Source organism: Sebastes fasciatus, chromosome 18, assembly GCF_043250625.1.
Source record: "Sebastes fasciatus isolate fSebFas1 chromosome 18, fSebFas1.pri, whole genome shotgun sequence".
Taxonomy (NCBI): Eukaryota; Metazoa; Chordata; class Actinopteri; order Perciformes; family Sebastidae; genus Sebastes; species Sebastes fasciatus.
Window position 1 is genome coordinate 19,068,062 of NC_133812.1, and position 14,670 is coordinate 19,082,731.

General features: G+C 37.6%; 1 protein-coding gene across 2 annotated transcripts; it reads left to right on the plus strand.

The window, feature by feature from the left end:
- Positions 1-882: 882 nt before the first annotated feature.
- paplnb (papilin b, proteoglycan-like sulfated glycoprotein) lies at positions 883-14,561 on the plus strand. Of its 2 annotated transcripts, XM_074615401.1 has the most exons (14): positions 883-1,023; positions 8,229-8,336; positions 8,857-8,938; positions 9,271-9,380; positions 9,664-9,724; positions 9,837-9,939; positions 10,621-10,751; positions 10,891-11,205; positions 11,518-11,694; positions 11,771-11,921; positions 12,004-12,084; positions 12,509-12,656; positions 12,752-12,830; positions 13,912-14,561. In XM_074615401.1, exons 3-14 carry the CDS (start codon positions 8,882-8,884, stop codon positions 14,197-14,199), a joined length of 1,701 nt encoding a protein of 566 aa, XP_074471502.1. In that variant the 5' UTR covers positions 883-1,023; positions 8,229-8,336; positions 8,857-8,881; the 3' UTR covers positions 14,200-14,561. The 2 variants fall into 2 exon arrangements, with proteins under 2 accessions (XP_074471502.1, XP_074471503.1); XM_074615402.1 differs by lacking the exon at positions 8,229-8,336.
- The last annotated feature ends 109 nt before the right edge of the window (positions 14,562-14,670 follow it).

The window sequence follows — 14,670 nt, forward strand, 5'->3', positions numbered from 1 at the left end:
AAAACCAAAGTCTGAACAATGTGTGAAAAAGGTAAAAAAAAAGACTGGAAAAAATGTCTGAAAAAAAAGTTTGAAAAATGTTGGAAAAATAAAGTCTAAACAATGTTTGAAAAAAAAAGTTTGAAAATTATTGGAAAAAAAAAGTCTGAAAAAAATGTCTGAAAAATAGTTTGAAAAATGTTGGAAAACCACAAACTCTCATGAGAGTTGGAAGTAACAACAGTGAGGTTTCCAGAAGTGAAAATCTCATTCATATTCAGTCTATTCAAACTTTATTGCAGATTCAAAGTCCAGACATAAAAAAAGAAAAGAAACGTTTGAAAAATGTTGGAATAAAAAGTTTGAAATATGTCCGGAAAAAAAAGTCTGAAAAATGTCAAATGTGGCATCTTATCCGCTGTATTAAACTGTAACAGACTCTTCTTGCGGTTTTCATCTTAACAAAACCTGTTGCTGGGAACAATTATGTATGGCAGTTATATTTACATGTGTGTGAATTTTAACTTAATCTCCACTTTGATTTTATATCATTATTTACAGTCCATTTTGTTTCAAAAGATGTTTATGTAACACAATAGTATTACAACCTCTAGCAATAGCAGCAATTCACGTTTAACAATTGACAGAATTTTGAAAGACATGAAAGACATTCATGTACTGTATTTTTTTTTTTTTTGGTAGATTAATTAATTGAATCATTCAAATGTTATTTAAACAGGGTGGTTCAATGTGAGCACTCTCTCATGCACAGGCGTCCCGTGTACACATGACAATAAAAGCATGGGAAAAACTCCAATGCAGGATGCAGGAGTTGTATAAAGATGCCGCCTGTCACACAACTAAAGTTTCTGTGTGAATTGCTGATAAGCAGCCTTCAGTCTAAAATAGCACCATTACGTCCGTCATCACAGTGAGTGAATATAGTAGCTGTGAGGTGGGCAGATCCGCTGTGTTTCACACACTATCTGATCTTCAGCCTGCATGATGAAACATCCTGGATGCTCACAATAACCACAGCAACAAGTGAGTAAGGAGTTAAAATCTCTCATTTTATACTTAATTATATCTGCTAAAATCCAGGTTTTTGTTCAATAGTAGGTCTACAACATTACTGAATCCAAATATTTGCAGTTTTTCCTTTAACATGCTCTTTTTTATGTTGATTGTGTATCTAATAACTGATGCCTCTTTGTGATTCTCATTTGCATCAGTTTTGCAGAACTAAAGTTTTGATGTTAATATCTAAGATATCAGAGGTTTCTTGGCATATGTTTTGGTATTGAAGCTATAGTTTTTCCCTGTGGTACATATAAATAACATACCTCTGCTCACCATGGTGTTCTTGCATTGATCTATAAGCTGCAACAAAGCAACTACTGTATATTCTTGTTCTTGTCCTGTCTTCTAACACGATGCTTCACTGTGTGCTCATTTTGTCTTTTACAATAATATAATTGTTGCAGCTTGTTAATTGAATTGTTCCTGTCGGTGTTTTTATGGTTAATGATCTCAAACTCAGCCCCAAACTAATAATTCCCTCTGACACAGCTAATGTTTACATCTCTGTATTAGAGCGTATATTTCTTCCCCTGACGCCGGCCCCTCTGCAGCAAGTTGGTTTGTTTTGATAAGAGACTGAAGTTGGTGAGGTCACCATTTCAACTCCTTATCTTTACAGCCATTTAAAGGGCTGGAGCCTTTTTAAACACGTGGGTTTGCACCATCGCTCTCTCATTTCACTGTTTAATTCTATGCGGTGAAGGAAAAATGTTGCTGTTGCACATATTAGAAAATATTCTCATTAATACTGTCTTTATATTAAATGTTATGACGTCTGTCTATCTTCTACAAAAAGTAATTTAACAAACAATTATAGTGATATTTCTTGAACATCAGTGCAGTTTTCTCAAATTCAGACAGATGAGCCACAATAACATTAAAGCACCTTTTGCATATCACTTCAAAGTCTATTAATAATAGTAACTGTAAAACATTATTTTAACTTTTAACATGCACTAATTTCACTGTAAATTACTTAAATTGAAATCTCAGTTAACACATTCCACATATTTTCTAAACATCTACATTGTCCAAACCTTTTTCGTGTCACGGTTCCCTAAATTGAGACACATTGGGGCCTCCATTTGATAAGATTTTGCTTCAGGGACTTCTACCTGAAGATATTTTGGTTGTTAGATATGATTAAGACCAGAATTCTATAGTTATCAATCAAGGTTTTAATAGTTTTGAATTTTCAATTGTTTTTTTATTTCATGTTAGTTTTGACTTTTCAATTTCATTTTAGTTTTAGTTAGTTTTCAGAGTGTCTCTGCTAGTTTCATTTTAGTTTTAGTTGGTTTTCAGAGTGTCTCTGCTAGTTTCATTTTAGTTTTAGTTGGTTTTCAGAGTGTCTCTGCTAGTTTTAGTTTAGTTTTTTCAGAAAGGTTTAATTTTAGTTTTATATATTTAGTTTTAGTTTAATTTTGCTGGGGTATAATATCTCAGACGCATGTAGCTACATTAAAAATACATGGTTGGAGAACTGTGTACCAATATTTAATGTTTAATCTTTGCATTACTTTAGTAAAGCAATTGCAGCATAGCACCATCTCCTGGATGTCAAGTCTGTTCAATTTATGTGGTTCAGTGAGAGAGTTGATGAAAGTTCATACCTTTTTTTGGTAGTGATATATTATAGCTAAAATAAAAATAAAAAAATAAAAAAATAAAGCTGAAATTAGTTCATGTTCATTTTTATTTTATTTTATTAGGTTTTTTTTTTACCCAGGTAATATTGTTGCAGTTTATTTATTTTAGGATATAGTTTTAATTAGCTTAAGTCTGCTAAAAAAATATTTTTCACGCTTATTTTATTTTTTTTTTCAGTTAGTTTACTATAATAACCCTGTCGTCAACTACAGTTTAGGAGATAACCGTGGATGAAGTGAAACATATGATCAAAATAGTCACTCTTATAACTCATTGGGCTCACTTCTATAGTGAATTAAATACTGAAAATATTAACTATTGCCCATTTTTCTGGGGACCCACTGGAACTCCCTCAAGGACACCCTGGTTAAGAACCACTGAGCTAAACTACTTCAGCCACAAGTTATAGTTTTCTATGAAATGTTTTTCCTAATGGAGCAGCCTTTACCAAATGAACCATCAGAGGGCGTCATCTCACACTCTTCTTTCGGAAATTTGAAAATTGAGAATCCAGGTTTGATTTAGTGGATCATTTAATTTACCTCCAAACTACATGTGTAAGCTATTGATAGAAGATAGCAGAAATAAAGCTACACATGTGTCTAATGCAGGGGTCAGCAACCTTTACTATCAAAAGAGCTGCAACACATTTGAGCATTGTAATGAAGGTATACAGCCTATTCAGTCTAATGCAGTGAGGGGCCCAAGTTCAAATGAGAGGCAGGACATAGAAGAAACATCTCAGGACATTTGGCTTCAAGCTGCTGCTGCTGGCTTCTCAGCAAATCCAGCATGCTTGTTCTGGAAAAGTCTTTCAATTACTTTTTGTTGTTGAATCTGTCCACGCACTATTAAATTATCTATTTTCCTCCGAGACTTTTCTTTTTTGGGGATTTAGAATCCATAGCTAGCCTATTGAGCTATTGAGGTTCAGCAAAACTAGAGGATAAGGCACCAGACGCACATTTTGGTTGACTGAAATGATAAAAAAAAAAATGATTTGGTGTAAAGGCTACAGATTTTTACAACTGGAGAATGTAAGAATCACCGTAGACCTACAAGAATGATAAATGAAAATGAAAATGTTAAAAAATAACTGTTATTAATTTCCATTAATCTTTTTAAAAATCCACCGTGAGCCTCTGAAAAGGGGTTAAAAACCTGCAGGTTGCTGACTCCTGTCTTAGCTAGATCTGTTTCACTGCTGCTGTGCTGTGCTATCAGCTTTGTATCCTCAAAATAGCCACGTGTTAAACCAACATGCTGTAATTACTCGACACATTCACAAGAGTTTGGCCCAAAACCTACGGTTTCATTATTAGAGCAACACCTGAGGGAAGGGGAGCGAGAGAGAATAAAGAGAGATTAATATTGCGCCTATGTGCGTCAAGGCCACCCACAGATGAGTTCAGGAGGACGCACGGGGTTAATCTGTCTACGCAGACAGCCGTGGCGGTGAATAGGCTGAGAGGAAGAAGGAACTACGTAATCTGATGTCCCGCCTGCCGCTCACTCCGGCCAGCAATGGTCTGGACTGTTGCTCGGGATAGCTTCCCTAAATGGATTACAGGACAGCACATGGCAGTGAAAGGGCACCTGGACACACAAATACACACACACACACACACACACTGTACAAGCAGGTGCACAAGCAGAGGGATTAGTCAGAAGTGCATTTTTCACCCCCTGCAAGGAGCTTAAAGTCATTACCAGCTGAGAGAGACGAGAGGTGTGGAGCGGTGCTACATCTTTGGACATTTCTCTGCCTTTTCTCTCAATATTTCAATTCTTTCAACCTTTTGACCTTTTACAGTCGTCGGCTACCAACTAAATGAGTCCCTTTTCTTCCAGTTTCACTGAAGTCTGACTTGAGTATCTGGTGCCTTAGATCTGCGACGACAGGAGGATGGCGTCGAAGGCAGACTCAGAGTCTGAGACTCCAGACAACTCCCAGGTCGGGTCTCTGGACACAACCGGGTTCGAAGTGACCGCCGACCGGCTGGAGCAGCTGATGAAGAGCATGGAGGTGCTGCTGTCGGACGTGGAGCAGCTGCGAGGCCACTGCAGCCACCAGGCCACTGAGCTGATGCGTGCGGCGGTGGAACTGAGGCATCAGCAAGACGAGCTGAAGGAGGGCTACTCCGAGTTGTCCAGAGAGATGCAGGAGATCATGGACTCGGTGGACGACCTGTTCAACACCAAGACTGCCTTCGAAGCCAAAGAGAAGCAAGCACAGAAACTGAACCGGCAGCTCTGAGGGACAGAAAGCGACTGACAGACTTTGTTTCTCGTCGAGGAGGAAAACCAGAACTGTGTAGGGTGTGGAGACTGTTGTCAGGCTATATAAATATACGTTATCAGTCGCTATAAGACCCATAGATGAGGGCCAATAGGAGCCTACTACACCCACAATAGTAGGTTTTATAATCTATTGACATGGTAAATCACTGAAAGAAGGTATAAAAGAACACAACAGTGACCTCTAGCGACCGTAGTCATTATGACAGGAGCAGAAGTGGAAGTCAGGCACTGTAGTATAGACAGTTTTCACCCAGGAAACTGGAATTCACATCAATGTGTAGTTGTCTTACGTTTGTAGTTATTTTAAGGAAAAACCCAATGTTTTTCAAGTGTTTTTTTGCCTAAACCTAAAGAACTTGTAGTTTTATTGCCTAAACCTAACTGTCTTTTTTGCCTAAACCTAAAGAAGTTGTAGTTTTGTGGCCTAAACCTAAAGAAGTTGTAGTTTTATTGCATAAACCTAATTGTCTTTTTCGCTTAAACCTAAAGAAGTTGTAGTTTTATTGCATAAACCTAATTGTCTTTTTCGCTTAAACCTAAAGAAGTTGTCGTTTTGTTGGCCCAAAACTAAAGAAGTTATAGTTTATTGACTAAAACTAAAGAAGCCTTTTTGTTTGTGTTCAACATTTCATTCAGTTTTTCAATGTGTTAGAACATGTTGCTTGTTTCACTTTTAAAACGTAGTAGACAAGGCCCCTAATGACCCACATATGTATATGGTGCTTATAGCGACTGATAATGCCTATTTAAGGGCCTATCGAATTGAACAGTGGAATTGGGTGGATTTGGATTTGGATGGGATGGGTTTGGAGGTGGGGTTAGATGCTTTAATGAGTTTCTTGAATGACATTATATAACATTTTTGTTGTGCAAATTGTACTTTTTTAGGTCTATATCTGACAATCACATTCACCGATAAAGAGTTTGTAAAATGCTGTATCACTACACTTAGTCAAGTTAATATATTACAATGCATGTAGCCTCAAAAATAACCATGAAGTTGAATCAACACATATCTGTCTTAGTTTTAATTCAACTTGAACATTATGAGCTTAACAAGGGTATAATTTCTTGCATTGCTTTTATACTAGATTACCATGTGCTGCTGTCTTTAACACAATGACAAGACCGTACAGATCTGTGCTGCGTGTCAACAAATGATTTACTTCTGCTGTCATAATTTTTTTTCCTGCCCACCCACTAACAAACACACACACATCACAGTTATCATTTTCCACCACCGTGGTATTCTGTAAGAGTAAAGTATATATGTTGTTACTGTTGTCAGCCTGAATGGCTCCTCCAGCTTCTTCTTTCTGGCAAAGGAATGTTAATCTTCACCGACGGCTGCTGGTACATCTTCCATATGCTCTTCCCATCCAGGCTCCATTGTGGTTTCTCACTAAAATAAACCTAAATAGAGCCTTAGGGCGAAGTTTACCTCCCACCAGCTCCTCTGCTGTGACTTAATAGTCTGTATTTAGTGGTTATGGGACGTGTGAAAGGGTCAATCCAGCAACCTGACAAAAAAACAAAGTCAATCATCACAATATCTCCTTTACCCTCAATCTCATTTTAGTGGGTTTCTTATGTAATGTACATATGCAACCATTAAATTATGTGTACCAAAATATTATCTTCCTCTTCTTCTGTATTTGGACAAACAATGATTTTACTCAATTGTTGCACAAAAGCACATTTTTGTTTTTGATTATTTCTTTTGATTTTCAATATTTTTACATTTTTATACTGAAAACCATGAAACAAGAACAAACACAGTTCACAGAATGTGGTTTGTGTGTACTTATTCTGTTTCTATTTGTTACCCCATACTTATCACTCTTAAAGGAACATTGTGTAGCATTTAGGGTGGTGGTTCCCAACTTGGGGTTTGGGCTCCCATAAGGGGGGCGCCAAAGATCCAAGGAGTGCGCCAGGATTTGTCTACTCTGAAGTTGTCAAAATTAGATAACTAAACTAGTAACTAACTAGTTAAACTAAAACTGTAATAACACACTTAGTGGAAAATTTCTAAAAAAGTCTTTTTTGCTACTCAGTAGGCCACATTGTGTTTAAATCCATTATTTTTGCACAGTTGCAGATAAAGATCAGGCTCCACTAATATTATGTTATTAGTAGAATTAGATTCCAGTGGTGGCTGCAAAGGATTGTTTCAGACTCGTGTGATCCAAACATTTCCAATAACCCCAGAGCGTTGTAAAGTCCAAAAGTCAAAAGTTATTGATAAAAGATGGGTGTTATTATTTCCAAAATTCACAACATGTTTTTATCTAACAAAATATTCTGCTTCAGTCCATATTTGTTGGCGTTTAGCCTTTCAAAAACAACAATTTCAGTGCAATTAAAAACTGTTGGCTGCACACAGATGGAGGTACTGACAAGTTATATTCATTAAAGAAAGTTGATTTCTTAAAAAAGGGAATAATTTAATATACTGAATCATTTTACTCAAATTGAGGATTTTGTTCAAGGATTTGTAATTTCTTTCAGAATATCAGTGGGCTCTTTGTGTAACCATTTTGTAATATTGTGAAGCGTGCAGCATACAAAGCGACTCTTGTACCTGTACCTATAAGTTCATAATTGTAGTTTAGTCCCAGTACAAAATGACGTGGATATAGAGGTACATCTATTCCAGTTACTTTCTTAATCTTGTTTTGGATTGAAGTTGTAATTTTAGTGCACGACCACTATTTGTACCACAGCTATTTTTTACATTTCAGACATAATGGATAGCATACATAAGGTCATATTTACATCAAATAGCTGGGGTCACATGTAGTCTGTGAATAATCTTGTATTGGGTCTCATAGGATTTTTTTAGAACACGTCATTTTCTTTGCATTCAATAAAATGTTTCGCCACAAGATCCAAAAATCCCCCAAGATGTTTTACGAAGGATATTAACAAACATTCAATCATAGATATATAGAGCAGAAGCTTTATATAGTATCTTTTCCAAGTGATTTATGTCTTTCACTAAAACACATAGCTGCTAATGAAAGGACTTGAGATAAAACTACAACGTAAGCACTTTCACAGCCTGAGGGTCTTAACTGGAAACACCCCTAGAAGAAATCACAGTTTATGTTCAACGGTAAAAAAAGAAGTCCCATTTTTATGTGGGTTAAAAAAAAAAACTGTTTCTCTATGTGGTTGAAATCTGACACTTTATGGGCCGTGATGATGGTGAGCAGAGAGGGGTGAGGAGATAGAAAACCGAGCGTCAGAATCTGTACCTTCACTTCTGAGGTGCAAATCCCTCCTGACTGCTGGTCGAACAGTTGGGAATTCACTCCGATAAGGTAAGACGATACAGGATCTGATGATGTTGTTAGCTGTTTAATCAGGTGATACAATCTGCACATTAAATGCATGTGTTAAACATTAGCAAAGAAATCACCAAGGATATCAAGAAATGTGTATCATCTCATATGCATGTATTAATGGTCTTATCATTCATAATGAGTAGAAGTACTTGCATTTAAAGTTGAGTTTAAAGCTGCAACGATTAATCGATTAGTTGTTATCAGCTATTTTGATAATCGATCAGTTTGAGTGATTTTTAAGAAAAAAAAGTGAATATTTTCTGGTTTCTTTACTCGTCTATGACAGTAAACTGAATATCTTTGAGTTGGGGACAAAACAAGATATTTGTGGATATCATCTTAGGCTTTAATTATCAACATTTTTCACAATTTTCTGACATATTATAGACCAAACAACTAATCGATCAATCAAGAAAATAATCAACAGATTAATAGAGAATGAAAACAATCGTTAGTTGCAGCCCCAGTTGAGTTATTGTGTTTTTATCCTCGTCAGTATTCTGCAGTAACTTCTTGTGAAAATGAACATCTTGCAAGTCCTGGGTCTCCTACAGCTGCTGGCTGTACCTGCTTTCACTGTGAGTCACACTTTTTAATATTGTACCATTTGAATGTCCATGTCAGTCATACGTTGCACAGATGGAAATTGCAAAGAACAGGTAGTACAGTATGTCCAAAACAGAATGTCCTCTCCGTCACGTGTGTCTGCATTGATGCTGTTTAGTTGCCACAAAACGAGTGTTTATGCAACGTGTAGGGGAAGCTTTGTGGTTAAATGTTCCCGCTTCTATTTCGGTGTGTCTAGCATGCTCTTAGTGTGTGTTAGTGGTTCGTGGTGGGCCAGGATATGGTGGGTGAGAGAGTACTATGTGTTCCAGAAGCTGAGTGAGTACAAGTTGTTGTTTTTCAGCTGATACGGCCAACCCATGACTACTGGGGAGAGTTTGGAGCCTATGGGCCCTGCAGCCGCACCTGTGGCACAGGAGTGGCAATGAGAACGAGGAAGTGCATCACTTCCAGGTACGACATAGAGAACTAATTGCATTGTTTGCAATGAGCGGCCCTATTTGATTTATAATAAAAGTAGCACTTATTATGTTTGAAATCTTTTTTTTCCTTTATCTTGCATTGCCTTTTTATTTTTAGTCACTATTGTATTCTTTATAAAAAAAATCATAATAAGATCATTTTTAAAGTTATGCACATTTAAATGTTGATCACATGACCAATAAAGCCAAACGCGTTTAACAAGAAATATCTGGTTTTCAAGTAAATAACATTCTTTCCTCTCTCTCTCTTACAGGACAGATGGAGGACATAACTGCCAAGGATCCTCTAAGTCCTACCGAACCTGTAACACACAGGTAATTATCCTTCAAATATTTGTTGCCTCTTAATAGATTACATCCACTCACAACCTGCACTAATGTATCCTTAATTATGCCAATAATAATCAAACATTTTGTGTCGTTGCAGGTATGTCCAGGTGGATCCAGGGACTTCAGGGAGGAGCAGTGCTCCCAGTTTGACAGACAGGACTTTCAGAGCAAACGCCAGTCATGGGTGCCTTATTATGGAGGTATAAGACCTATTATAATAACAATAATAATAATAATAATAATGATAATGATAGTAACAACAATAATAATAATAATAATAATAATGATGATAATAATAATAATAATAATAATAATAACAATAATAATAATAATAACAATAATAATAATAATTATTATTGTTATTATTATAATAATAATAGTAATAACTTTATTTGTATATTGCCTTTCATACAAGAAATGCAGCTCTAACCATAACCCCAAAACAGAAAAAATAAAATAAAAGTTAAAGTAAAATACATAGAATGCATAATATAAAATAGAAGATAAAACCCATTGAATAATAATAAAATAGAAAAAAGAAAAACAGAATTCATAGAATGCCTAAATCAAGTAAAATACATTTAAAAGAAGAGCAGTAGTGCATAAGTGCAAAGCAAAGTGCACAAAAGAATTTCAGGCCTGAGCTAGATAAAGGCTAAATTCTATATAATTATATTATGTAGTCTACTGTACATCCACTTTACCTGAGTGTATGTGAAATAATACTTTCAAATAATTATTGTTGTTTTATTTAACCTCTTTGGCTAACCAGAGGTGTTTACCAAGTTGTCAGTTGAAAACTCTGGTTCATAGCAGTCAAACCATACTAAAAGTTAGTGCAGATATGTGATCTATTGACCTATCTTCTATTTGTTCTGTAGCTTCCAATCCATGTGAGTTGAGCTGTGTCCCAAGAGGAGAGAACTTCTTCTACCGACACAGACCTGCAGTGGTGGATGGGACACCGTGCTACGTGGGCCGCACTGATATCTGTGTGGACGGAGTCTGCAGGGTGGGAACAAAACTGGCATCCCCAATATAATGACAGACTTATATTTTACTGTTTATCTGTAGAATATAATTGTCTATATTCCTTTTATTTATATTTACACACACAGTAGTGTAACTGAAAATAATCTGTCTCTGTCCAGATGCTGGTGAGAGAGTTTATGGGCCTGGATGAGGACACTAACTCCGTTCACTCTGCTGCATCCATTGTTGTTGCTCCTCACCCAAGGGAGACACTCACATACGTCTACAAGATCGGTGTGTACGGCCAGTGCTCTGCCTCCTGCAATGGAGGCATGCAGTACCGCAGCGTGGAGTGCATGGTTCAGGACTCAGCCAACCCCCATGTGGTGGAAGAGTCTTACTGCATCAACCAGCGCATGCAGAGGCCAGAGAGCCAGCAGGCCTGCAACATGCACCCATGTGCTGCTGAGTACAGCGTCTCCAGCTACAGTGTGGTGTGTAACTTCACATTTTGGCATAAGACAGACAAGCAATAACAAGAAGAAGTAACAAATATATAATTCTAGTATATTTATCCTTTAAAAGCAGAGCGGAAAATACAACAGAAGTGTACCAATCTATGTTCACTTTTGCTATATTTGAAAGTATGAAAGTAATTCTTAGTTGCAGCCCTACTACCAAATGTCTTGACTCTGGTCTTATTTATTTATGATCATTATGCCGAGACATAAAAATTGATTTGGTAACGATATATTAATGTTTATTTTGTCGTGAGACTGACAAAATTTGTCCTATACGATGGTCAGTGCTCGGTGACTTGTGGGGACGGCCAGCAGACGAGGGAGGTGACCTGCGTCGGGTCTGGAGGTGAACGTCTGGCTGACCGTGCCTGTAGTGGACTGGCGAGACCCTCCTCTGTCCAGGCCTGCCGCAGACCTGCCTGCCACACACACATCACCTGGCATGTGACTGACTACGGACTGGTAGGTGAAATGGAGCAAAAAAAAGTGTTGGACTAGGTGGACTGGAAAGATGATTTACCCTATAGTGTCTCTGCAGTGCACCAGGAGCTGCGGTGGCGGTGTGAGGGAGAGGAAGGTGGGCTGTTTCGATACAGATTTGAACTCTTACCCAGAGGCCCAGTGTGGACCAACTAGCAGACCCGTCTCTGTGGAGACATGCAACTCACAGGCATGCCCTGGAGCACAACGTGAGCCAAAATCAAACACTCTTTTTGTTTGACTGTCTGCTTGTAATTGCTTATATATAACCAATGTACTTTATATCTTTAGTGGTCCCTAGTGTGCAGGACCCAAGGTCTCACGAAACCACCATAAGAGGATTTGTGCCCCATGTTCCAGCAAACCCTTCAGGTATGTACAGCAGAGCATGTGGAGGATTGGTTTGTTGAATTGCTATTCTCTCTCTCTGTGCGGGATTGAACGTGCAATTATATTATATATGTGTAGCTAGAACAGTAGTAAAGAAAATGCACAACCAGTTATTAGAGCACAGATTGTTTTCATGTGAATGCATCCTCGGGCAGGAAAGAAAATGTGCCCTTATGTTGTAATTGTGGCTGTCTAGACCATGAATGTACTGCTTACTTGTTTGTTTCTTTTACTACCTTACCACTTAACGTCATATTTACATTCTAAAAAGAGACTCTGCCAAACTTAACTGTACCAAATTTAATCCTAAACCTTCAAAAACAGGATGAACCCATATTTTTACAGATCTGTGGGATGTACAGAATGCTTGTTTGACCATGTCTGCGTCTGTGTTTACTTGCTTTAGCTTCCAGGCCACATACAAGCGTTGCCTACCCTCCTGTGGTTGGTCCACACTGTGCGCAGTCATTCTATGGCTGCTGTCCTGACGGCCATATGTCCGCCACGGGGCCCAGGAACGAGGGCTGCTCCCGAGAGGACTGTGTTCAATCCAGGTAACCTTGCTCCCTGGATCCAATTCTTGTATATGACATAAATTAAATTGATGAATGGCATATTCTGATTTAAAAAAAATCTTTCTTCCTTATAGGTTTGGCTGTTGTTTGGATGGGGTGACTCGAGCTTACGGATTTGGTCGTGCTGGATGTCCTGAGTTCATGACAGCTGTGGTAGGATGCACATCTGTGATAATGTAGATTTATTAAAGGGACACTCCACTAATTTTACAAGTCAAAACTAGTTTACTCTTTTTGGAAAGTGCTTCTCAGCCGGTAAAAATAGTTATATAAGGGAGAAGCTTTGGCAAGTCTGAGAAAGTCATCAGGGTTATTTTGGCTTTAAGTACATATCTATAACAGAAAGCCTGAGTTACAAATCGAGGGCGTGGAGTTTGAAACATGTGGGCATTCACCAGGCAGGGGGGGGTCTAATGAAAGACGCTATTGAGCAGTGGTGGGATGTAACTAAGCACATAACTATAAAAACAAATGTAATATTTAAAGAAGTTATTAAAATCACTAAAAACATGTAACATGGAGGCTCACAATACAGGACATGCAGAAATAAAGGACAAAAAAGGGACAATGTTACTGGAAATATGGACTAAATAGGACCACATTGTGCTGCACAGGTGGCTACTAAGTACAATTTAGACGTACTTGTACTTTACTTGAGTATTTCCATTTTATATGTTACATTATACTTCAACTCCACGACATTTCAGTGGGAAATAATGTACTTTTTACTGCACTACATTTATGTGATGAACACATTAATGCATCAATAATTATAATCCAGTAATATAATATATATATGATTCAGAAATGGGAAATTCTGCATAATTAATACTTTTGCTTTTGGTACTTTAAGTATATTTTAATGCTAATACTTTTGTACTTTTGTAAGATTTTGAATGCAGGCATTTACTTGTAGGGTATTTTTACACTGTGGTATTATACTTTTGCTAAAGTCAAGGATCTGAATACTTCTACCACTGCTATTGAGTTGCATTATGGGAAGTGTAGGATCCAGTGTTTCAGGAGCTTGACGCAAATCAGGATATGTTGGTGTCTGCTGCACAAGTTTTGATCATTATTATTTAATCTATTAATTCATTATATCACTGTATTACTTAATTTTTCAAATAGAGCTTACCCTCTAATAGTCCCTGCTACATATACTGTTTATACAGTATATGCTAAATTTACTGTCTATAGGATGAGTTACTATCTCTCTCTTTCTCTTCCTAAGCAACACCCATCATCTCCGGCCTCTCCACCCACTGGTAACGTGTGCTCCATGCCTCGTGATGAGGGCTCCTGTGATACCTGGAAGGTCCGCTTCTACTACGACTCAGGCACTGGCAAATGTACTGAGTTCTGGTATGGCAGCTGTCAGGGCAATGCCAATAACTTTATGTCCCTGGAAGCGTGCCAGAGAGAATGTGGGGGTGTGGTGACGAGGGAGTCCTCAGCTGCACCTCGCAGAGGGACTCCAAGGAGAGGGTCACCAAGCGGTGCTTTGATGGCAAAGAAATAACCGTGCTCACCACTAATACCTCCAAATCATGGGATAAGCAGAGTGCCACCTCTATGAAGCTAATTACGTGATATTTGTACACACGTAGTACAACACACACAACATGTATTGTAAAACTTACCACATCCTACCTGTCATTTAACATCAGATTTTACATTAAACATTATCTAGATAGTCTCACATTATATCTGACATGATCCCAGCTCATGGATCTGATTTTGTTTTCTTTTCGATCTGTTGTATTTTGTTTGTGATGCTCAGTATATTTCACCTTTTAGATAAGGACTACAATAAAAAAATAATTTCAAGGTGATTACCCAAATCATAAACCTAATCAATAAATGTTCAGATATAAAAAAAAATGTGTGGTTTCTCTTTGTCTCCATCTGCTCTTGAAAAGTCTCCAAAAATGCAGCTTACTTTAATTTGACAATCTTTTTCATCCAACTATTGGTCAGTTTTTACAAAACA

Coding starts and splice junctions, on each gene's coding strand:
- paplnb (XM_074615401.1), top strand. CDS start 8,882: ATGAACATCTTGCAAGTCCTGGGTCTCCTACAGCTGCTGGCTGTACCT. Junction 9,725..9,836: donor ACCGAACCTGTAACACACAG/GTAATTATCCTT, acceptor GTGTCGTTGCAG/GTATGTCCAGGTGGATCCAG. Junction 12,831..13,911: donor CTGAGTTCATGACAGCTGTG/GTAGGATGCACA, acceptor TCTCTTCCTAAG/CAACACCCATCATCTCCGGC.